Source organism: Hakea prostrata, chromosome 2, assembly GCF_041222555.1.
Source record: "Hakea prostrata isolate BN-2017 chromosome 2, UWA_Hpros_2, whole genome shotgun sequence".
NCBI classification, from domain to species: domain Eukaryota; kingdom Viridiplantae; phylum Streptophyta; class Magnoliopsida; order Proteales; family Proteaceae; genus Hakea; species Hakea prostrata.
The window spans coordinates 2,103,613-2,128,932 of NC_142601.1; the positions used below are offsets into that span (position 1 = coordinate 2,103,613).

The window sequence follows — 25,320 nt, forward strand, 5'->3', positions numbered from 1 at the left end:
ACTGAACAAATAGAGCCAGCATGAAGTGGCTCCACGAGATACAATGTCCTATAGCTGTTCCTTTATTTTATTTTCTTCTTAATGTTCTTTTGATGATCTAAGATAAGATGTCAGATACAGCCCATGCTGTTGATATCAGAAAAAAATATGTGAAAACAACTTCCAACTTCTACAAGTAGTGAAGTAATGCACAGAACTTACCAAAAAAAAGAAAAAGAAGTATGGCACTGAAGATGAAAGAAAAGGCCGCATTCCTTGAAGTAGTAAGCTGTAGAATGCGGAAAGCATTACAGTTCTATACAGATTGTAGGCTTAAGTGTTGCACAATGCGTCACCCGACCACTCAGAACACTTATTAATGGTTTCCCTCATTTGGAATGGAATGAGCCCCACGGTCCCACCTACCTTTCAAGAGCCAGTGAGAACTCGCAAATAGAGCAGTGGAAAATGTACCCAATCTTATACTTTGTCTTTGGCTTCTCGGTGAGAACAAGGAGCCGAAGATTTTGACCTTCCATAGATGTTGAGGTATATATCAGACTTTCACTTTTGGCTTTCTTCACCAAAGAAAAAAAAAACTTTTGGGTTGTTTCAACGGACGCATCACCTGCGCCGCGGCTGTGGGTGAGGGTGCCATGATTCATTCAAAAGAGATGGTGATGGTGATGCACTTGTAGCGCAAGGTCCTCCTCATGTTGATTATCTGTGAAGTATCCTTAGTGCGGCGGTGGAGTTAATAATGACATCCACTATCCTAAATGCTCCAGAACTTGGGCTGATACGTATTTCTCCCAAATAGAAAGAAAACATTAGAAAAATGTACACTTGGTGACGGGGTACTTGTGTGTCTGGTAAGACAGACATAATTTGGTTTATGACTGTTAGATTTCGTTCACATAGAATAGAATGTTAAAGAAGCACTGGTCAAATTCCTAACACTGCTTATTAGTTTCTTTCTGGTTTTGTGAATTGGCAATGACGTCTCTGTTGACTACCACCCTAGGAAACCCAAGATTCTCAATTATTTATTTCAGGGTACCCCACCGGGTGGGATCCAGTTCACACTCAGGCAGAACTGAAGCTGTCCCAAGGGCCATGGCCGCTCCCCTGCTTTTTATTTAATTTTCCTTTTTCCTGTTTGGTTCTTTTTCTTTTGTTTTTGGGTCATCTAGTCATTTTTTCCTAACGCTTGACCTTTTCTTTTATACGAAAATTTTTTTGAGGACAAAGACAATGGATAGAAAATTCAGTATGATCCACTCTGAATTTTGAATCTTGACTCTGCTGTATTTAGAGAGCTGAATTATGAGGTGCATCTCAGGGTTGAATTACATTTTTGTTTGATTTTTTTTAGAGATAGTAGATGTAATTAATTACAAACATAGGGAGTCTAGATGTAATTTGTCTTTTTCATTTTTAATTTTTTGTTTTTATGGGGTAGAAACTTTCTATTTTGTCATTGTTGTTTTTAGGATTCAAATTTGATGATATATCCCAAGGTCATATGATGATTTGAATGTGTGAACCTAGTTAAGCTTTTGTGTATAATTGTGTTAGGTTTATGTTAGGTTACTTACCATTATGGAATTATTATATAATGCCTGAGGTAAGTAACTAATCAAATATTATAGATCCAATTAATTATTAACTACCCTTTCTTATTCTGTTTGAAAACGTAAACATGGACTGTAGTCAAGTAAACTGAAGTAGACTCAGTCAGAAGGGGCAATAGAATAGACAGAAATCTCAGTGAATGAATTGGAAGTCTTGAGAGAAAAATTCCCTCTCCCTTGGTTGACAAGCAAAGACAGCAAATAATGAAAAAGAATTTTACTAACTCCAATCTCTACATCATTGCTCACGTATGTGATCTTTTCCTATGCTTATGGGTTCCTTGCATGCTTCATTGTCATCTCTTTTCTCCATTTTTACAGATAACTGAGTTCTCTCTATTCTCAAAGACCTTTGCTTTGCTTTGCTTCTTGCTCAAGCCAAGCTCAGAGAGAGAGAGAGAGAGTGAGACAGATGGGGCTTTCTATGGCCACTCCTTTTCAAATTAGTTGTAAATTAAGTTATATTTCAATATCATGACTCCTGGTCTTTGGGTCTTTGATGTTTCCCTTTTTCTTTACCTAACTTCTCCAGATAGGATTTGATAGGTATCTCATCTCTATCTTACAGTTTCAAGAATCAGGATTAGATCAGTTTTCATCATTCAAAAGTGACGCATTCTAATTGAAATGAAATTAAAATTAACATACACTGGACCTGCTCCGTATCCCATTCTTTAATGCCTCAAACATGTACCGATATAATACTATTTGTATGATTGTATCCACGTATGCTGAGAATCATATGATTCTTAAAACTCCACACTTAGCAGTCATGAGAATTTTCACTTTTGACATCAAGAATGCAACCAATTAAAAAGATTTTGAATTTAGAAATGGCAATATTTTTGAGTTGGGGACTTCAAAATTCAAATGTTACTCTATACATCAACTTAATTATTATGTGTTTTCCTTTTCCCCCCCCCCCTTGGGGGGGGGGGGGGGGAAAAAAAAAAAAAAAAAAAAGGGGGGGGGGGGGGGGAGAAAAAAAAAATTGGGGTTTTTTTTTGGGGTGTATTAAAAAAACCCCCCCCCCCCCCCCAAAAAAAAAAAAAAAAAAAAAAAATTTTTTTTTTTTTTTTTATATTTTATTATATATAATATTTATATTAAATTTTTTTAAAAAAAAAAAAAAAAAAAAAAATTATAGAAAAATCCCAAGCCAAGAAGATTTAAGTTTTTGTCTTCTTTTTTGAGAAGATGAATTTTTCCAACTGAAGCAAAGTGAATCTAATGATATTTTTTCAACGAATGAATATAATCCAAAACTGTGTTTGTTTCTAAATCGTACAAATCAATTAAATCTACAATGCATGAATAATCTCAAGAAGAATAGAAGAGCTTAATATTAGGTCTCTTGTCTATTTAGAACAAGTGGGCTGGAGTTAGTTGTGGGAGAAAATCTAGCTAAGCTTTTGGTAGCAAGGGATTCCAAAGTGATGGTGAGTTAAGTTTTAATTTCCATACCATATGTGATGCGACAAACCACCTTTACGTAAAGTTGAAGTTCATATATAACAATCAAAATGGCCAAAAGATTAAAAAGGAGAGAGATTATTCATTCTGCACGTGTGTGTTTTACTTCCAAGACTTTCAAGAGGTGAGAATAAATTAGTAGTTGAGCTGTTAATATCATTCACATGCAAAGCAAATCCACCCTAAGCATCCAATTATATATCTCTCTTTTTAATTTTTGGTGGAATCCAATTATATATCTTGTCTCTCTCTATCTCTCTTTCTTTTCAAACAAGATAGAAAGAAATGCTAGCTCTAAACCCATCCACGTAAAAGAGTTGGGATCATTATCTACCCATTATTTTTGTTTGTATTAGACGAAAATTATCTTATTTCATAGGTCACCATTGTTTGTTTCAGATGATCCAAAATGGGATCTATGGCTCTTAAAGAGAGTTGAGGAGCCATATTCCAATCATACATGGAATTGGAATAAAAAACATCATGGCATGGGTCCCACATCTCATAGATGCGATTTCCACTCGATGTATAGTCAAGATTCAATCAAGAGAGGGGGAAGAACATAATTATCACTGTGAAGATATTTTAGTCAAATCTATGGAAAGAGGGAAGGGGAGGGGTTATCGCTCTTTCTGGGTTATATCACTAAATAGAACTTGTAAATATTAATTACCAATTAATTTAGGGCCTGTTTGGTTACATGAATCTAGAGATTTCAAATCTCTGGATTCATGAATCTGAGAATTATACCCGTTGGTTGTAAAAACCCTAGATTCATGAAACTAGAGATTCACCTTTACACTAAAACGTGAATCAGCAGATTTATGGGTAAGGGGTGAAATCGGAGATTTCAAAAAGGCATACATTGCACATTCACAAAATCACGCGATCAAATAGTTTTTAGGATGAACCGATTTCATTCCAAACCAAACATCTAATTTCATAAATTATAACTCCATAGATTTGAAATCTCTAGATATTTGAAATCTCCAGACTAGAACTTGTAAATATTAATTACCAATTACCTTAGAGTTAGACTACAAATCTGATCCATGTTAATTCCTCCATCATCTTACTTTACTTGAAGAAAGTCCTTCAGCCAACTTGGTTGATCTCTTGACACCTATTAATAAATTTCTTCATCTAAAGAGGAGAATTTTGAATTTTTCCACTTCTTATAAGTCTTCTTAGAGGTTGAATTAGGAGATAGAAACTCATAATTAGATGCAAATCCATAAGTAAGTGGTAAAAGTCAGCCAAGAAAATAACTTGACTCTCTTTTTCTTTTTCCAATGAATCAGTTTTTATTTTAAATGTCCAAGTTACATAAATTTGAAATCGTTCTGTGTGACTATGTAGTTGTATTTGGCAAGAACACACACATATATATATATATATATATATATTTTTAAAAGATAATTTATATAAGAGATGAAAATAGTACATGATATACTATCATGTAAGATCGAATTGATGGCCTCTTCACTAAGATGTATTGGTCTTACTAACCAACCAACCCTACAATAATATAAAATCACGTATTTCCTTATTATTCAGTCAACACCGCTATTAATCTCCCTTAGAAAAACAAAATTAAACACCTATTATCAACAAATTTGAGTAGAAAAACTTTTCTTAATATGAATAGACCGGCCAGGCCAGGTGAGGTTGTCTATAATCCAGTTTGGGTCTATTTTGATCAATCAAACAATTCAAACTTGGGGCCACTGTAGCCCTTTTTGTTTTAAACGAAGAACCCAAAGTGAGGACTGGTCTTTACGGTTTCCAAGTCGAAATCCTCCCATCAGTCAGATTTGACCTGACTCAATTGGATTCAATGCATATAAAACTGGAATCACATCGGGTTGAAGTTTTCAAACCAGGGATGACCTAAATAAGGTTTCAACTTATAGCTGAACAAGTCTGATGGATAAACTGTTTATGCTTTTTTCATATTTTTCTACTACATATTAGAAAAATAGCCAATTAAAAGCTCAATTTTTTAAATTTTTTTGTCAAAATTTTGATACAACAACAAATCACAAAATAGCAAATGAAGAAGAAAATCTGCTTTGTGGACATCCTATAATTAAAGAGATAGAAGAAAAACTTGATTGTATATTCATTACCTTGCAAATGCCATACCCGTATATATTTATAGCCTAGAACTACTACCCTATTTGATGACAATAATTCACCTTAATAGATTTTTAAAATCTCAAAATGACATTGCAATCCAAATACCCTTTTACATTAACCTTCATATGAACCCAAACCTTAGATTATATTTGTAACAAATTTAGAAGCGTGCCCTCCTTATACATAGTGAAAAATGTAAGGAGAACATTGACCTCCACCTTGATATGAATTTTAAATAGCCACACTATGAAAATGAATCATCTAAAATATTTCTCCAGCAACTACTGTTTAGGGTCTAGAGAGAATCTATTGCGTTATCCTTATCTTTTTGAAAGTAGTTGTGTCTAATACTCAAACACGGTCAAACATTCAATTAGTGAGCACTACAACCATACCAAGCATGACCTTCCAAATTTGATTTATTTCAACGTGTGAACTAATTAATAGAACACTATGTTAAGTAAATATCCTAAGGTAGGTGTCGATATAAATACTTTTGTATGACCTCTTTAATATTGATATGATATGCATTGCCATTGCATTCATATCAAATGTTAAATTAGAATAGGTAGTCACACATTTAAGATAGTATTCCAGTGTCAGATAAAAAGGCCATATGCTATGAATTAGGCCTTCTCATTTAGCAGGCTCTGGAAGTGTAGTGTCAATATCGATATGATATTGTTGATATATATATAAAAGTTTGTGGGGTTAGAATATGTTATTGATAATTTGGTCTTGTGGTCCATGAATTTGTATTTATTCTAAAAACCCTTTTGGTAACAACAACTCTCTAAAACGATTGCTTCATCCCCTTAAAACACAATGATGATTGTCTTTGTTAATATTGTTATAGAGAACAAAGTTCTTCCTCATACAACTCTTGCTCTTTTTGAAATTGGTGTTAACGTATTTTCATTTAAGGATAATTACTGTTGCGCCCTGTAGTTTGATTTTATTACTAATAAAATCTTGTTCTTTATGAAATTACTGTTGCCCCTTTCCTTATAATGGTGTTAAGTTGCCGTTAAGTTTGAATATGTAATGTCTAATTTGCACTTCATTAAAATTAAGAAATCAAAATAAAATGTATCCCATTTATAAAACCAGATTAAATGTCAATTTTACCCTAAACTTCATTTATTTTGAATTAATGAAATGGGCAAAATCCAAGTCCGATTTGCTTTCCCACATTCACAAAACTTAATCTATTTTGACTTAAATAAATGAACAAAATCCAAATCCAATTTGGTTTCCCATCTTCACTTGAACTTCATTTATTAAAAAAAATAAAAATTTTAGGTGATATTCAGTTTTCAATTTGAGTTGAATTCGATTTTCCTTCCTCTTCGATTTCTATTTGAGTTTTATTCAATCATTCATTCTTTATTTAGTGTTTTTAAATTTTTTTTTTTTAGAATAAAACGGATTATAATTATTTTTTGTCCACATTTAATTAAAGGTACTAATGTAACTTGACAAAATGGTAAATAAGTAAAGAGATAAGTATAATTGTATTTTGGAATTTTTGAGAAAATATAAAGATGCCACATCATCAGTTAACTAACGGAACTTAACGGTAGGGGGCAATAGTACTTATAGACAAAGTTGAAGGTTGAATTAGTAATTTTGAGAAGTACATGAGATGCAATAGTAATAAAATCAAAGTACAGGGGCCAATAGTAATTATCCCTTTCATTTATTACTCATCTTAGTTTCTTATTGTATAAAGTACATCAACTTGATTCTCCCAACCATTCAAATAGAATATTGCCATATATGATGATGCCTGTAATGCATTATAAATAATTCATACTTTTTCACGTATAATAATGAGTAACATAATAAATAATATTTTCTCATAAATATGTTGTAAGCGTGTGTGTTTCTCTACCTTCTCTTATTTTTATTTTTATTTTTTTTTTCTTTCATGCTTTTTTGATAAAAGAAAAAAGTTGACTGTAAGTTATTTTTTTTTGAAAAGGTAGTGAAATGCATAATACCAATACAGATAGGAGTGTATATAATAAGTAAAAAGGCAAGAGAAAATAGTGAACAAAGTTCGCTCTTCAATGAGATAGATACCTTTGCTTTTGCATTTTTTGTTCTGATTAAGTGTCTCTCAAATCGTGGTGAATGAGGATTTTCTTCATTGATAGTCATCATTGTGCTTAAATTGATAGCTTTAGAGTTATAGAGGAAGAACCTTCTGCAGTAGGTGAAGAAGAACTTTTCTTAATTTCCATAATATCTTCACTTTTTAAGAAAATGAATGTTATGCCACTGATTATTTTTCCAAAAGGAAAAATTTTGGGGCCACCTCTTGAGTTAATCCTTAAAATTAATATCATATCCTAAGTTTTCTAATTTATCAATCAGACATTCATAGGGTAAAAATATATCAATGGCACTCAGTACCATTAAGAAATCAAAGTTGAGTATTGATGTAACCAAGTTAAATATTTCAAAAAGACAAGAATAACTTTAAATGAAAAACCCTATGCTCAACTAGTTTCTTTGTTTTCCTCTACAATCTACGATTTCTTCCTCTCCTAATCATAAATCCTAATAAAACTTGGGAGATATGATTCATCGATAGGATTTTTAAACTTAAGATGTGGATATAATATTGAAAATAAATAAAACTAAAGGTGCTAGTAATTCAAGGTGAATATTCAATGGCGTTGCATTCAGATTCCTCTCAACCCTAGCCGCATGGGGACCCTTTCTAGTTTTTTTTAAAGAGCAAATCCTGAAATCATCTTTAGCACACAATTTGTTACGTTCTCTTAATTATCTTGGTCCACTCAATCTTCAATAATGAATTCTTTTTGATAAAATCTTTGATCATGAATTGAGTCTTTGATATTCTACCAAAGAAGGGGGAAAACAAAAAATCTAGGTCCTGATGTTGTTTCCATCAAACATATAACAACTTGGTCATTTTGTTATTATAATATTGGTAATTGCTATGATGCATGTTTCATTGTACATTTTTTTTTAATTGATTTGAATGATTATTTATTAATGAATTGATAATTGATTAAAAAAATAAAGCTTGGAAATCAAGTTTTAAGCAAAATCATGTCTACTGGACAAATTATAATAATTTAGGGAGGCCAAACAAATACTTGATCCAATAGGTAACTAGGTCCAATCAATGGAATAGGATTTGTATTATTAACTTATGGATCAAACCAAATCATTAATATGTAAAATAATATATATAAAGATTTACATTCAGATTATGTATAGACACTTATACATAAGTCATATATGAAATCACATTCTTCTCTTTTAAGTTTGACTGAAGTTCAAAGAGACTAATCAAATAAAATTAAGTCACTGTCTTTTTTTCTTCCAATCTCCCCTGACAAAGAACTTTTCTTATTAAAAGTAAATTAAGTTCAACATAAATTGTTTTTTTGTGAGGACCTCCGTCTTTCCTCTTTGTTTGATTCTTTTTTATCTCTTTTTACATGACTTTTTATTGGACTAAAAAAAAAAAGTAATTTATAATTTTATATTATGCAAAAAATAGCCATTGAAGGATTAAATTAAAAACAATGTTCACTATTATCAAGCATTATTAGTTTAAAACAATTTCTTGATAGAGCCAAATATAATGAACAACTAAAAAAAAATTAATTGAAAGGTACAACATATGTCAAGTATCAATCACAGAACTATCTCAACTTCTTCTTTAAATATATTATTAGAAATAAATGATTATCTATTTATAATATCTAATTATTGGAAAAATTATATCAAAGAACCCCTATCTATCTAAATCTTCAACAATGGCGACGAGGGGCAAAAAGGTAAATGAAGAAGAAAGAAAAACAAAAGGAAAATTCTCTTCGTCAGCACATGCGTTTCAAGAGACGCGAGAAAAGTAAGAAATCCAAAATCCAAGAGAAAAGTCTGAGATAATAAACAAAGAGAAAAACGTGTTTGTGGCTCTCACAGGCTCATCATTCATCACTCATCAATTTCTCACTGTTTTTGTTTGTTTGTTTTGTCTATAATAATAAGTGAGCTCTCTTGCTTTCCCTTCATGAGGTTTTCCCCTAATTTTTAATGAGAGAATAAGAAAATTGAACCAGAAAAGAAAGAGAGAGTAGGAAAATTAATACCAGACAATAAACTATTTCTATAGATGAATCCATGTTCTTGTCCGCGGGTTACAGAAAACTTTCACCAAATGATTTTATAGTTTAAAAATAGAAAGCGTGGATTGAAGAAATAATCAAAAATAGGATTTGGTGTTATTTTTATAATTTATTTTATAATGGAGGAGGCTCAAGGCTGGAGCAGAGACAGAGAGTCCATCCATCAAAGACAGACCAACCTTGCCGGCTTGCCCCAGCTAACATGCTTTGGTTTGCTTTAATGGACCAAAAACTATAAAATTATTTCAAATTGTCGACACAAGTCACAGAACAGAACAGAACCCTCCCCTCCCTCCCACTCGCTTTTCTCTCTCCCAAGAAATTCCCTTTTTAAAGTAGCATACATATGGAATCTTTCTTTCTTTCTTTATTCAAATTAAATTAATTTCGTATATTCATTTTCTGCTTTTGTCAACTATTGACCCTTTGCTTTTCCTTTTCTACAATATATATATAATATCATATTGATGCTGATTGAGATTATCAGGCCCAAGGAGTTTCTAATAAAGGAATTTTTTAATTTTTTCTCCTTTTTGAGTGAACAGGCAATCGATAGGTTTAGTTATTCAAGGGAAGGTTCACAAGGAGGAAGAATCTCCTTGATGCAACAAAAGGAGTTAATTTACAACCAAAGCAAAGAGTGGAAATTGTTGAGGATGTCCAATGTTGTCCAATCCACAATGTTGCGTTAATGTACAGACAAACTTGATCCACCACTCACTTTTCACGCATTGATAAAGAGGAGGGTTAGTTGAGATGGGACAGTAATTTCCCATCACCCCTAGAGCAGGGCACCCCTAAAATCATGTCTTACACTTATAAGTCCTCTTCTACTTTACATGTTAGGTGTTGTGGTCATGGAGACCAACATGAAGTTATGTATGAAGAAATCAATTTGTAAGTTAGTTAATTCTCTCAACTCAAACTCAAGTAAGAGATTCATTATTATTATTATTATTATATTAAAATTAAAAAAAAAAAAAAAAGAAGAAGCAACACCAATCCAGAGATTGGACACTCAATTCCTCCACCACAGAGAAGCGTTATTGGTGGTGGTGGTATCTAATCTGTGAGAGTGTCCACCAATCCTCAGATCAATCCTACTCTATCCACGATTTTCTGTTTTAAATAGGGTTGGCTCCCTTCGACCAACAAACGAGTCAGCCCAAGTCCGACAAGAGTTAAGATTCGGTCGCAAAAAATACCACCATGAGATTATGAACTAGGATTTTTCGAACTAGGATTATAGGCGTCCGATCAAAATTTTGATATCGATTATTGTAATTCAACGGTCAAGATTTATTTTTAACCAAAATTTTGGACCGTAATTTCGAATTTAACGGTCCAAAATATCGATAGTGTTGCGTACTTACCAAGCAAATTCGACGACTTCTATTAGGATTGACAACACCCTTTAGAATAGGAGTAGGTGTGAGTGTGGTTGTCGCAGGAAGATTCAAGTATTCAACTATAAGAGAAAGAGAAAGAGAAAGAGCAAGGACAATCTAGTAATCAATTAATAATTATTTGAATAGATGACAGAAGAAGAGCAAATTCAAATTTCCGTCTCTCACGCTCAAAACACGACCAATGGTCCAAAACACGACCGCCATAGCGCCACGTCAAACAAAGCCAGCTGGGAAACGTCGCACGTGACATTTCCCAATGAACCCACTAATTTAAGGGTTCAGACCTCAGAAGAGAGAGAGACTGTGTGTTGTGCACTTGTGCACTTGTGCTTGTGCGTTTAGCTTTTAAAAGCCGTATACTATAAGTATCCCTCTTTCTCCTACTTTGCTCCTCGTTTCGTCCACCCTTGCAGTTAGCCAGTTCTGCAAATCTGTCTCTGCCTTTCCCCCTCTCTCTCTCCTCTCTGTCTCACTCTCTCACTCTTCTCTGCACCCACTGCTAGAACCCTAAACCCCCCTCGAACCTGCTTGACTCAGGCACCTATTTTCTTTCATTTTCTCCTGCCACAGAGACACAGATAGAGAGAGAGAGAGAGAGAGAGAGAGAGACAGAGAACAGAAGAGAGAGAGAAAGGTCAAGCCATCTAATTGCTTCTGCAACCTCCGCTCTACCTTTTCAGTAACGCAGCCTTACTTTGGGAAATACTGAAGATTGGTTTTCACGGTTTAAATTATCAGCTTTTGCCCCAACTTTTCTTGGCGATTTGCAGCCTAATACTGGATACTGGACTCTACTACTTCTCTATACCCCTGTCCTTCCAGAAAGAAAACCTTCCAAAAAAGAAGCCTATAAATTCTGATTTCCGCTTTCTGCAACTACTCCACGAGAGAGATCCACCTTCCTCTTTTGTCTCCTCCTCCATTGTTTTCCCGTAAAGTTCCGAGTTCCATTGGTCTCCTGCCTCTGTTTCATGTTCTTTCCAGGCGATTTTCATGTACCACATGAATCAAATCTATCCTGCTTCAAATCCGCCCTTCTGTGCCATGGATCACTTGGTTAGTGCACAACAAGAAGCGAAGGTGAAGCTCTCTGAGCATATTTTCAAAATAAGAAAGCTTCTAACTGGCCGAGACATGGCGAAATTCGGACAAAAGAGAATGGTGAAGATCATTTTCACAGACGTAGATGCCACTGACTCCTCAAGTGACGAAGAAGGAGAAGGGATCGTGCGCCGGATGAGAAGATACGTACAAGAGATTCGCATCGACACTCCTGCTAAAGCGGTCCCACCTCCACCTCCACCCCCGCCTCCGGCAAAGATGAAGAAGAGAAAATTCCAGTCGGTGAACTCCGATGAGTCTCGCCGGAAAAGATTCAGAGGTGTACGGCAACGGCCATGGGGCCGTTGGGCTGCGGAGATACGCGACCCGACTCGTCGGAAGCGGTTGTGGCTCGGAACATTTGATACACCCGAAGAAGCGGCAACCGTCTACGATAAAGCCGCCGTTAGATTGAAGGGCCCTGACGCCATTACAAACTTCCCTCTCTCGACAACATTGACGGAAACAGTAACGGAAGAAGTCGATCCATTTGACACTTTTGCTGCTTCTTCACCTTCTCCTAAGTCTAGCCTTGAAGCTGCGTGGTCTCCCACGTCGGTCCTCCGTTTTGATTCAGACACACTTAGTTATGAACCTCCTTACGGTGACGTTGACGCTTTCGGGTTTGACATCGAATCACCGTTAACGCTTCCGGAGATCAAGCGGCCAAGGTGTAGCTACTTTGGCAAGGAAGAAGAATTCGGAGAGATAGACATTGACGATTTTGCCCTCAGGTCATGAAGAGTTGAACGCTCAGATATTATTTATACCGTTACCGTTACCGTGAGCTAGCCGATATAAGGCGATTTTGTGCGTGTAATTTTGTTTTAAATTATTATTTTCATTAGACAGACACTCATTAATTAAATGAAATTTGAGAAATTGTGAAGCAAAACAAAGGGTAACAAGCCAAACAGTGTTATGTTTACATGAGAACAGTGGTGGTGGTGGTGGAGGCCTAGAGGGATAGTGGTGATGTTTGGTTCCTTGTTTTCCACGCTTGACGTGGAAAAGTATGTATTATTATAAGGACATGTCATACATATAGGCCTCTCCTTTTCATTTTCCAGAAATCTTTGAATAAAATAGCGTATTTGTGTGCTTATCACCGTTGAATATTCTATTTACCGGTTGCTGCCGGTAAAAAAACCATCTACAGTGGACACGTGGTGTTAGGGAAAAAATCCGGGAACACTGGTCATTCGTCATGTGCTGATGTGGACTTTTGGCTTACTAATTCTGGACACATGTGTGGGCAAGGCAATAGAAATAAAGATAACAAGGGGTTTGTCTCCTGGTAGGGTGGCTGGGAAGTGTGGGCCCACCAAAGACTACTCCGGGTTTTTCTTTTTCTTTTTTTTTTTCTCAATTAATGGGCGGCGATTTGGTCCTGTCAGCCGTCGATCTGGAACATCTTTTTTCTCCGTTTACTTATAAATAAAATCGATAAAATGTATAGGCGCGTGATATTATGCTGTTTGGTGATATCTGTTTTCCACTAGCATAAGAAATCGGTGAGCGAGTTAATAAATTTGAATTCAACCCTCCTTCTCAATTAAGTAGAAGTAGAACCAGAAGTTTAAGAGGAATTGGTTGAAACCATGTATGTGGTGGACATATGATGGAAAGAAATTATTACTAGCTTGAAGGCAATCAAATTGAGTCTTCCGTCATTTATCTTGAAAAATGCCAAGTCATTAACTACGAAGTATTCTTAGCTGATCCATTCCGAATTGTAATCAAATACGAAGTATTCTTAGCTGATCCATTCCGAATTGTAATCAAATCCAAATGAATCTGGAGTATGGAGGAATAATGTTTTCTACCGTTGGATATTTCATAAGTTGTTGAAAGGCTCTGATAAAACAATAATAGTGTCAGCTATTATATTAAATGTTAAAGTTTTTCTTTTTATCTATGTTTAGAATTAAACTATTTACTAACCTATTTCATACTTGACTAACCTGATATAAGGTCCATACATTAAATTGGACCTCATCATCAGACACATAACATAAAGATTTCCTCAAATTTCTGATTCAAATCAGAGGGCCATAGACCCTTTTACGGATGGGATAGAGGGGAGGGGGAGATGTGGCGAGTACGGAGGATTACACAGTACATTCCTCTAACAAGAGAGAAGCGCACTCACACAGCCTATATAATATAATTTGGAATTATGAAGCAGCAAGGATGGTGGGATGTTGAGAATTGAGATACAGTTAATTTAATATTATAGTATAGTGGGGAGGCCACAAGTTCACAGCCATATAATATCTACATGTGGTGTGAACCCGCTCGGAAGTCGGAATGGATATTTTCAACTTATAAAACGTAGAAAATAAAGAAGAGTAATAAGAATTACTTGCAACCGGCGGCTGCGCAACAAAGTCATGAGACTTATTAATTTAATAAAGGAAAGAAAATATATATAAATATATATATATATTGAATGGGAAGAAGGAAGAAGGAAGAGATCGAGATGGAGATCTATGAAGTTTGGACAGGACAGGTACCAGATCAACTGAGAGGATTTGGTGGGTCCCGTTAGTTGGTGACCAACACGATACGTGATCCACGGTCATCATACTTGAGCGGTGATTCGTCGTCACCGCTAGGTCCCACCTTGGCCACCGGCCCACCGCCATGAGCCTGCCTGAAATAATTGATGCTTACCGGCTACTCCTCTCTTTTCAGCTCAGCTGCCCACTTGCCACCTCCTCCACTTCCTATAGTCTCCTATAGTCTTGTGGATAGCCTCCTTCCTTCCTTCTTATCCACACCTGCTTTCCATTCCATGGCCCGGAAAGTGGATACTTAAATCTGATTCTGGCCCAATTGCTATTTAATTAATTTGTGTTATGAATGTGACTCTGATTCTACATGATTAGGGAGGGAGGGAGGGAGGGAGGGACAATAAGGGAATAGAAATCCATTGTATGAAATGGACCTAAAGAAGCGAGCAAGCAGACTTCCCTTACAAACCAAGCTAAGGCCTTATTTACTTTGGTGAGACCTAGATTGAATCCAAATTCTTTATCAACGGTCTAGATTACCTTGAGTGATGTAAGGTGTTGATTATATCTTGAATTAGAATTTTCTTAATTAATTTTTAACAATTGAAATTAATGGATTATTGACAATTGTGGTTTTTTTCTTCTTAATAGAGAGTTTCCAACACAAATATCTTAGTGTGTTAGGATGATTTTTCATCCTTTCTTTAACTGTTCCTAATTTAAATTATTTCCATATTATCTCTTCCTCCCATTTAAATTATTTTCATATTTCCTTTACTGTTCATAGTTACCCAACAGCATGGAATGTATGATGTCTATATATTCAATCATTATTTCTATTGAGATTGTGTTTTAATATGTTTCTAAGATTCCACCCTAAGAATCTGATTCAACACATTTCGGTTGTTAGAACCCTAGCTTCTTCTTTCTTTTTTTCCCCTAGGTTTTGTTGTAGCTAGTTTCTCTACAGCCCCACAAATTAATGACTCGGACTCAACATGACTCAAACCAGTCCCAGTCATTTTGGAACGGAATTGGCTGAATCCAATACAAATAGGATCGAGGTTAAATCCTGACCATACAAATAGCACCCAAGCAAGATCCAAATATGAGGAGATGGATGGGAAGATGAGAAGTTCAATGTCATTACGAGTAGTTACTGGAAGATCTGTCGTGTCAGTGTTATAGGTGTAAGATGTATCATTATCTAATTAGTTTTCGTTTATGCTAATACTGACAAGAGTTTAAGATTTATGTCAACCATGTTTAGTTGTTGGAATTGGACAAGAGGAGTAAAGCTTAACTAGAAATCATAAACTCGCTTTTAATAGCTAGAGATGGGGAAATGATATCTATGTTTAGTTGAACGTCAGTGGAAGAATTGGTTGGAGTTGAATTTGAGCAGGTAGACTTAAAAGTTTCTAATTAAAATCTCTCTAGGTGTTATATTGAGGAAAAAAACTGTGACAGCCCAAAGGTCTATCACATTTCACCTGCCCCAGTATAAGATAAACATGAGCAACATCATAGTTTATTTGGGTAAATGATAGTTACCAGCACTCTTAGTTGATTAAATGACATTCACATTCCCTGTTAATATGCTAATGACTTTTACACCCCCTCTTACCTCAAAAAGTTGACATTAAATTCTTTACCATCAACTTCCACTGTTAAGTGGAATAAAATATCAAATTTTACCCCAGAGCTTGTTTTAAAAGGCTAAAATATTCCTTAATTTAAAACTACCTGAAAGACAAAGTACCCCTATAATATGTAATCTAAGGATCAAAGTGCCCATACAGATAGGAGAAGGAACTTGTTTTTGAGAAGGAAATTCTACCCCTATCTGATTTGAGTTCTTCCTTAGTGGAATTTTCTTTGATAATTTACTATTCTCCTTTTCTTGAGACCTGTTTTAAACTTAAGCTCACAAGATTCTTATATTTCTGTCTACCAAAAAAAAAAAGATTCTTATTCCTTTTCATTTTTGCTAAAATCCGGTATTCTCAACCCTTCCAGTCATAAACTGCACTTCCAGAATCCAGCATTCATTCATCATGATCAGCCTGATGGTGTCCAAAGAGGGCAGATTGATGAGAACATCAGCAGATTTCAGAAGAAGTGGGTGTAAATGTCATCAGCATATGACACCAAAAGGCCTGGTTGTTAAATATTCTTCGAGTGCTTGCAAATGTAGCACAGCTTTGGACAGAACAGAACTTAGAGTGGGCCAAAGCCATCCAAAACCCAGATCAAGAACCAAGTTCAGCCTAGTCGATGTTTAGGGTTTTATGATACATTTTAGGGATTATCGTGATACATTGTGTGAGCAAAATTTAATCAGTATAGGATACATATAGGAGTAGTTTTAGTTTATTTTAAACAGTTCGAGAGTCCTAGTTTTGTTGAATTCTCCATCTTTTGCTATTTAAATGCTTGTAATCGATCTATTGAGGATAGATAGAATGAATTGAATTAAGTTTGTGCATGTGTACTCTTCTCTGCCCCCTCATCTTCTTCTACTCTCTCTTCCCCAGAAATTTTAATTCTTCTCAGATCCCCTTCTTTCTTGTCCCTACACCCCCAATTTTTTTTTATTTTTTTATTTGTTATCATCAAATCTCAGTTTTGACCAACATAGAAGGAATGTAATTCCCATGTGGGCATTTCCCCAACACTGATAAAGATCAATCAGAAATGAAACATAGAGACTAACTAAGATTTTGAAGCTAAATAGAAGAGTGTGAAAGGGACATGAATTTCAGAAATCAACTGAACCTACAGAATCACGACGGAATTGAAGGCAACACCAAACTTTTCATTATCAATTCGTAAAGGAGGCTATGCCTTTTGCATGTTAAAATAAATAAACAAAAGGAAACAAAACAGAACAACAAATTTTTTTCTCCCAACTGCAGGTATGGAAGACTCCCTATTTGACTTAACTTTCAAAAATCAAAAGCCAACCTTAGTAAGAAAAATTCCTACATAAGCAAAGTGATATTGTAACTGAACTGCGTTATATTACCAGAACAATGTTAAAAAAAAATGCTTAAACCTAGACCAAATATATAAACGAAAAATGTCCTACTATGTGTACGACCAGGGATTAGTGACAAGGATATCAATAATACTACAATCAATTCAACAGCTAAGAAATTTAATAGTAAAACAATGAGTGTGATCTAACTATAAATACAAAGCAAATATCAATAGAACAATAACAGCTAATGTGATTAGTTGTACTATAATAATTGAATGTGTAACAACCAATTCTTTCTCCCAACTGCAGTTATGGAAGAGTCCCTATTTGACTTAGCATTCTAAAATCAAAAGCCAACCTAAGTAAGAAAAATTCCTCGATATGCAAAGTGATATGGTAACTGAACGACATTATACAAAACAAATATCAACAGAACAATAACAGCTAATGTGACTAGTTGTACTACAATAATTAAATGTGTTCTATGAGTTAAGAAATAACCAGAAAATAAGAAGATTACAGAAGGATTCAAAGATGATCAAGGATTACACTCTGGGGTAAATGCGACTGAATTACTGCAGTGGGTTAGGGAATGAGGGACTTGCTGCCGCGACAATCTAAGAAGGTGTAGAAAATCGGGATTGAGAGAGTTGGATAATGATTTGAGGAAGAAAGAATCGAGATGAGAAGCTGAAAAGCAAATCTAGGGTTCGCTGAAGAGGGAATCAAAGGCTTTTGAAGTTGCAAAAATGGAGAGGTAGTTAGGGTTATCGAGGATGTAAATGAGCTAACAAGATTTTCTACTTTGGGCTAGGAAACCCTAACTCGATAAACACTTGGATAGATCACATGAAGGCTGGTGTTTTGCAAAAGGAGATAACATATAACAGAGAGAAATGCTGTAGATTGCAACCCACGGTGATAAAAATACCAGCAAACGGAAACAAATGTTCTTAACATTACCTCTATGTTCATGGTAGTTAGGGCTTGGGGGTCTGAGTCATTTACCTGGGAGAAGTTCTCGGATACATTCGTTCTCTCTGTGCTCCTTGCGTCGCTGCGGGAGCCCTAGCAGGTTCTTTCAATCTGATCATACTTGCTCGCAGAACCTTCGATTCATACCAAACCCTCAATCCAGAATGAGCTAGGCCAACCAAGCACCATATATCAACAACAACAACAGGCTTCTCACCAGGAGCTTTCTCAGATTCAAGAGGCCTTAGAGCAACCCACCGGCATCACAGGGTTGCTCATTTTCCCGATCAAAATGCCCGTAGCAGACAAGAAATCTCCGAATCTCCTCTATCAATTTGAATTGAATGGCGGGAACCTTTCTCCGCGACGCATAGAAGAAAACCCACGTCGACGTCGACGGACCGGGATGGGCCGGCCATGCCCATTATATGGTAATAGATGGTCTTCAATTTCTTTCATTCTCTTGTTTTTTCATTCAGCCATTTATTCTTCACGTATCCATGGTGAAGGACTGTAAAAGTAACAATTTAACCGATACAAAGGCACATTTCTGTAACGTCTGTTTGGTTACATGAATTTGGAAATTTTAGATCTAATTCATAAAATTAACTGTTTGGTTAACCTGAATTTGTGAAATTTTCATTATAAAAGACTATTTGGTCAGAGGTGATGCTTAATGTTTAGTTTTTTGTAGTAGAGGTGATATTTCATTCCCCATACTCATAAATCTACATATTCATGTTTTTAGTATAAAAAGATGAATCTCTAAATTTCATAAATTCAGAGATTTTCACAATTAAACAAATATAAATCTCCCATTTATGAATCCAAAAGTTTAAAATCTCTGGTTCATGTAAAGAAACGGACCAAATGCAATTCTGAAGATAAATAATAAGGGAATTTTTTTATTTTTTTTGGTAGAGAAATAATAAGCGAACCCGAGACAAGTCAGCGAGGGAAATCCACCCTCTTTGCTTGAGTTAAATTTTATGCATTGCAAGCATTTGATTTACAGTCTTGGGGTGATGGTATTTTATGTAAGATACCAAACCAACCTCACTTCTAAAGGAAGCTAAATGGATATGGGATCATATATATGGATTGAGTTAGGAAGCCATCAGTACCGGGAGCTGGCTCTGCTGCTTGTTTTCAATGAAAACTTGGCGAAGGTGCTTGTACCCATCTCTGTAATGATCCAGCGAGAAACATAACTGACGAATGGCCTCTCTCTTCTCCTCTGCACCACTGGAAATGGCCAACCTCTGCTTCTCCACTTCTTCCTCGAGTTCCTTCGTCACCTTTCTTCCTCTCTCTAGTTCCTTTATCAGCTGCACCTGCTCGATGTGCAACCTTTTCAGATGCCCGTACATCTTATGTATTTTCTCGTCCCTGCAATCCAGCTCGGCCGATAGCTTCGCCACCTTGGCATCTAGCTCCTCTCTCTCGGATTCCATCGTATCGTATCTCAGTTTTAGGGCGTCATGTTCCTTGTTCAAAGCTTTCACTTCATCCCCTATCTCTGCAATACCCTCCTTCAGTTGCTTGATTTCTTCCTGGACAGATTGGCCCCTTGATTCCCATTCTCTCAGTTTTGCTTCCAGCAAGGCTCGTTCTTCTGTGAGAGTAGAAATTTCTTCCTGCAACGTGTTCTTCTCTGCAGAAGAATTCTGGGTAGTTTGAGATAATTCTTCTTCCACCTCCTTCAACTTCTGCTCCAGTTCCTCAACTTCATGGTCGCGGGTCACAACCTCCTCCTTCAACTCCTTGAATCGTTCAAAGAAATCTTGTTCTTGGCTTTTTTCCGAAACAAGCTCTGGCATGTAGCTGATGGCATCATCCGTGAGATCAGAATCCGACGATCGTTTATTATTATTATTATTATTATTATTATTATTATTATTATTCTCCAGTTCGAGCTTCAATTCAGCAACTTCGTCCTCTGCATGGAGAAGTCTCTTGTTTGTAGTTTTCAGCATTTCGATGAGTGACGCAAAATCTAGAGACGGTGGCGATTTACTAGCCTCCCATTCAGCAATCTGTTCCTGCAGATCGAAAGAGTTAGTGTCGGCTTCCACCATCTGAATGTCCTTCTGTGCTGATTCTAGCTGCGCTTGAACATGATCAGAAACAGAAAGCTTCATTGAAGCTTCATTCTCAAGCTCATTTTTCAACGTGGCAATCTCTTCTTCTGCAAGCTTCAGCTTTTCATTTGACGTCTTCAACTGTTCCTCGTACCCTGCTACTATACGCAGCAGTTTGTCAGAACCCTTATTTTGGTCGACGGTCTTCGAATTGCTGTAATTTTTGTTATCTTCTTCTGTCTCACGGAGCTCGATTTCCAATTGAATAACTAGCCGTTGAAGTTCGCTATCGCCGTTCATGGATGTAACAGAGTGGTTGTTGACAGACGATGTTTCATCAGATTCCATCTCGGAATCCGACGAAAGAGGAGATGAATCTTGTACATTTTTTTCTACAGAACCCAGAAAGACGTCAAACCCAAGAGCCCGGGGAGCATTTTTCCGGCGGGTTGATCTCCTAGAAGTTGGAGAAGGTGGCACAGAACCAGAGTCGGAAATTCCGGAACTCTGGGAATGTAGCTCGGGAACGTTCTTACGCAATTCACCTGTCAAGTTATTGTAGCGTTCAGCAAGGGATCTGTACAAGCGATAGAAATCTTCGACATGGGAGATGAGCTCAGGCCTCTTCTGGTAATACATCTGGGCCTTCTTTGCGAAGGAGTCTCCATCTCCTTCGATCAGCTTCAGCATCCGCTTGACGCTTTGGTCCATCGCTGTGGTCAAGGACCGGTTAGACATTTTTTTATTGTGTAGGGGCATCTCGAGAGAAAGCAGGAGATGTCAAATTGCTCAGGAGCCATAAGAGAATGTTATATAGTAGGTACATAATTTGGAAAAAGTTTATTTCTGTCCTGGCAGTTGGGCAGTTCAGATTTGGGAGAACAAGAACCATTATAGCATTTGGAGGTTTTTGAGGAAAAACAGGGGATCAACACAGATCACTAAAATAGAATTTTCTAATATCAGACCATTTTGCAACAACTTTACTTCCATCCCCAAATTATGTTTTCCTATTTTCTTGCTCCAACAAGAGAAGAGAAGGGGAAGGGGGCAAAGCAGTACACTTTGACCCGGTAGTAGACACACTAATGCGCTAGATACCCAATGGATGGTTTCTTGGTCAAAACAGAAACAAAACCAGATACCCATGATTAGTTATATCAATTTTCTGGTTCTGGCTAACTTCAATAGATTCCTGGGTCTTTAATGATTGGAGCAACAGTTGTATAAGCAAAAGGTGTCAATGTAGAGGTGGGTCGAATTAAGCCTTAACATGGATTAATCTACTCGTCCTGCTGCCCCCTGCTTTTAGCTTCTCTTATTATCTTTATGTAGCTATCTAATCTAATGTGCAACACAAAAAATCAAGTATTTAAATAGCTTATTAAGCAAATATAAGAAAGCTAGTTAAGAATGGTTTTATAGGGCAGAACAAAATAATATGGCATGTTATTAGCTTTCTTGGTCTAGCATTTAATTTTCAACCCTCCCTCACCTTAAAGCATACTTGTAACGTTAACTAGGTGATGAAAAGAGGAAGGGTAATAACGTAATAGTCCATACCGTCAAGAGTTTCTGCCATCCATTTTGAACTTTGTGGACAAATATGGCTCTCCCACAACCATGAATGTGATATTCTTGATTCTGACCTCTTCAAATCCTTGCTCATTTTGGCCTGGAGTTGATAAACAAACAGAATACTGAATTAGCTGGGCAACAAAAAATTATCAACTTTCACATAAAGCAAATCAAAGAGATTAAACAGGTACTTAAGTCGCCAAGATTCAAGCTGTGAGGAATTTAATTTCTCATTAAATAAAGCAATGAGACAACCACAACAAAGGATTTGAATACTGAGATCATTTGAGTATAGTTATCTGCATCAAAACCAAGACACCAAAGTTTTCTTGAGAATTTCATCAAATCCTGGTTGATATTTTTTCTTCTGGTAAAGAAATCCAGGTTGATATTAACACGAGTTGCAAGCCACAATTTGAAGGGTTAAAATTAGAGTAGCCAAATCACTATGCAAACTCTTAATCCCCAAAGAAATTACTGCACAAAGAGGTGAACCATTGAACTACTTTCACTCAACCAATAGATTAAGTTAGGAAATGAGGTTCTTTTAATTTGGGTAGGGCTACGTTCTTTAACATATAGATCTACGCGGCAAGGAACATGATATTAAGATCAAGAATTAAGTTGGGAAAACACCATATATGGACCAGTTTCAAGCCTTTATTCATCTGAACTGCTTTCAGCTGGTCTAGCAAATTTTAAACAAAAAAGAAACAGTGTCCATTGTTGAAGGGAAAACAATCCCAGAGGTCACCTACCAGGATGATTTTGAAGGGCCAAAACTAATTTGTCAAACCAACCACGAACTGTCAACTTTAAAGTTCCAGCTGATTCCCCGATATCCGTGATAAAAGCAATAGGGGAGAGACCAACTACTGAAAATTTAAAAGGAACTCTACCACCAAAAAGAAAATCCGAAAGGATCATCTTTTTCCTAGCGATGTATAAAATATAAAAGAAAAAGAAAAAAGCATAAGATAAGATCATTTGACATTTCAGCATTCATTAATTTTCTATCGAATTAAGTATTTAAGTTGGGGTAATCTGGGTATTTCATGTATTTACCTGGTTTGTTATTGAACCGTCCGGTTCATGTGTTTGTATAAGGCATAGTTGGGCTGGTTTATTTCATTCACGTATGCAAACAGTGTCGAGGGTTTCGTGTTGTGATTTGGGGGTTGAACCTGGAGATAATCGCGATTCCCGGTGGCGCCTTTTCTTTCCCCCCTTCATCTTCTACCTTCGTTGATGGTTGATTCTTGTGGTACTTTGAGGCAAAGTGCTTGTCAGAGGAATTATTAGACATTGAATTTGGTCTTTGAGCGATCCGAGGGCTCTCCCATGAGAAATGTTTTTGAGCCCATTCCGAGATCTGAAAGGCCAAAATTTCTAGAAAGAGCCTGACTCGTTCTCCATTGATTATCCATTCTCCCAACGGTACGACATTATGCTTTCTATTTTCTTTTTCCTCCTAAATCTAAACAGATCGCAACCAGAAAACTGTAACTAGGATAACCAACGATCAAAGTCCAGATAAGAGTAAACAAGCAAATCTAAGCTTCCAAGCATACCAGACTCAAAACAGAGTGTATGCTTGATCTTCTAATGCCTAGATTTACAAGAGGAATCTCTTGAAATTGACAAGAGAAACGAAGGAAAAGGCACATATAAAGAACCGAATTAATCTATCTTGAATTCTTGATCACCTGAAAGGCCAAAATTTCTAGAGAAGAGATCTGGTTCGTTCTCCGTTATCAGTTCTACTTTCTTATTCCTCTAGAATATAAACAGATCACAACCAGGACACTGCAACTACGATAACTCAACAGATTAAAGTCCAGGTAATTCGAAGATCCTAGACTCTGTCAAACAGAGTACTCTTGATCTTCTAATGCCAAGATTTACAAGGAGTAATCTCTTGAAATTGACTAGAAACAGAGGAAAAAGACACGTAAAAAGAACCGAATTAATCTACTCTTGATCACCTGAAGCTCACAATTCAGAACTAAAGAACGGAAATCGTGGACAACAAATTGAACGTTCACACAGATCGGAAATGGAACCTTACCTTCTCTGGATGGTGAGATCGAATCACCGAGTAATGTGAAATGCTTGAAACCTCAAAACCTTCACGAGAAAGAAATGCTCAGAGCTAGCCTCAGAGCGACTCCACGGGAAGTCCGGAAGAAGAAATGAAACACTTTAAATAAACAAAGTCAATTTCTTGTTGTTCACCTCACTCCCATTATTGATCTATAGTAAAATGTCAGTGAAGTGAGAGAATGTGAGAGCGGGAAATGAACGAAAATGACGAAAATGGCCTTCTATTTAACCAGACAAAGAAATGATCTCGTACCAATTAGGGCTAGTTTTGTAAATTTGGAAACTAGTGTTTGAAATTTTGAATATCCATCAATGAATGCATCATCAGATCAGATCAGATCAGATCAGGCTGGAAAATGGAAGAAAACTACTCCCGGTGGGTCCCATTAAAGTTCGGATGTAACGTGTCGTGATTCGCGCCATAAACTTATTTGCTGGCGGGAATGCTGGCATTGCTTGAAAACAAAATTGGAAATTCGAATTTTCAGTGCTTGTGTAGTCGTTGTGTGTCAGTGTGTGCCCATAAGCCGACAATACCACCGGTTCGTTCGGGCGTCGTGTGTGCATGGTGGAAATTCATTTTAAGATATTAAGACATCTAGTTTGTGACACGTTTTTATCGAAAACGCTATAAAAATAAAAATAAAAATAAAAATCACACCAGTGACGATCTTTTGTTTTAAAATTTGAAATAGATTATAATACATTTGGAAAATATCTCTTCCCAATTTTGAAAATCTATTATCCGATTGGGATTGGGTTCACACCGTCTGACAGATTCAATGCTCTAACATGCAATGCTGCAAAGAACAGTGGCAATTAAATAGCTTTCCCTTTCTATTAAATGTTGCATGATCACATGAGCAAGTAGTCCCTTTCTTGGTTGGTGTGGGTTCCCTGTAAGGAAGAACAAGGAAAAATGTTCTGTCATGGAGTACATCAATTTTTACCCATCTCCCTGAAATTCAAACTCTCTGTCACTCTCGATTTTCTGTCTTTCAGATTTGATTTCTCTATGAGTTCTTTTTCCTTCTTCTTTCCTGTTTCTTCATTTATCAAATGCAAAAGAATTACACAAGTTACCCTAACTGCAGGTTGTAGCTTCGCTTACAACAATCCATCTTATTCCATAATCAGAGAACGAGCCATCTTACCAAAAAAACAGAGAACGAGCCAA

General features: G+C 36.3%; 2 protein-coding genes across 2 annotated transcripts; one reads left to right on the forward strand and one right to left on the reverse strand.

Moving 5' to 3' along the window:
- The first annotated feature begins 11,206 nt into the window (after positions 1–11,206).
- LOC149023227 (pathogenesis-related genes transcriptional activator PTI6-like) lies at positions 11,207–12,649 on the forward strand. Its single transcript, XM_089143778.1, is given in 2 exon segments — positions 11,207–12,426; positions 12,428–12,649. Coding segments are annotated over 2 exon segments (753 nt in total). The 5' UTR covers positions 11,207–11,799; the 3' UTR covers positions 12,554–12,649.
- A 6,614-nt stretch (positions 12,650–19,263) lies between these two features.
- Positions 19,264–24,202, reverse strand: NET4B (Kinase interacting (KIP1-like) family protein). Its single transcript, XM_089143779.1, has 3 exons — positions 24,109–24,202; positions 22,026–22,137; positions 19,264–21,175 (listed from the first exon to the last, which is right to left on the reverse strand). Exons 2-3 carry the CDS (start codon positions 22,129–22,131, stop codon positions 19,488–19,490), a joined length of 1,794 nt encoding a protein of 597 aa, XP_088999905.1. The 5' UTR covers positions 22,132–22,137; positions 24,109–24,202; the 3' UTR covers positions 19,264–19,487.
- Positions 24,203–25,320: the final 1,118 nt, after the last annotated feature.

Bases quoted from the DNA above. Each gene is read 5' to 3' on its own strand.
- NET4B (XM_089143779.1), bottom strand. From the start codon at position 22,131: ATGAGCAAGGATTTGAAGAGGTCAGAATCAAGAATATCACATTCATGG. The intron at 21,176-22,025 runs GTATGGACTATT...CCTTGACCACAG, and splicing joins GATGGCAGAAACTCTTGACG to CGATGGACCAAAGCGTCAAG.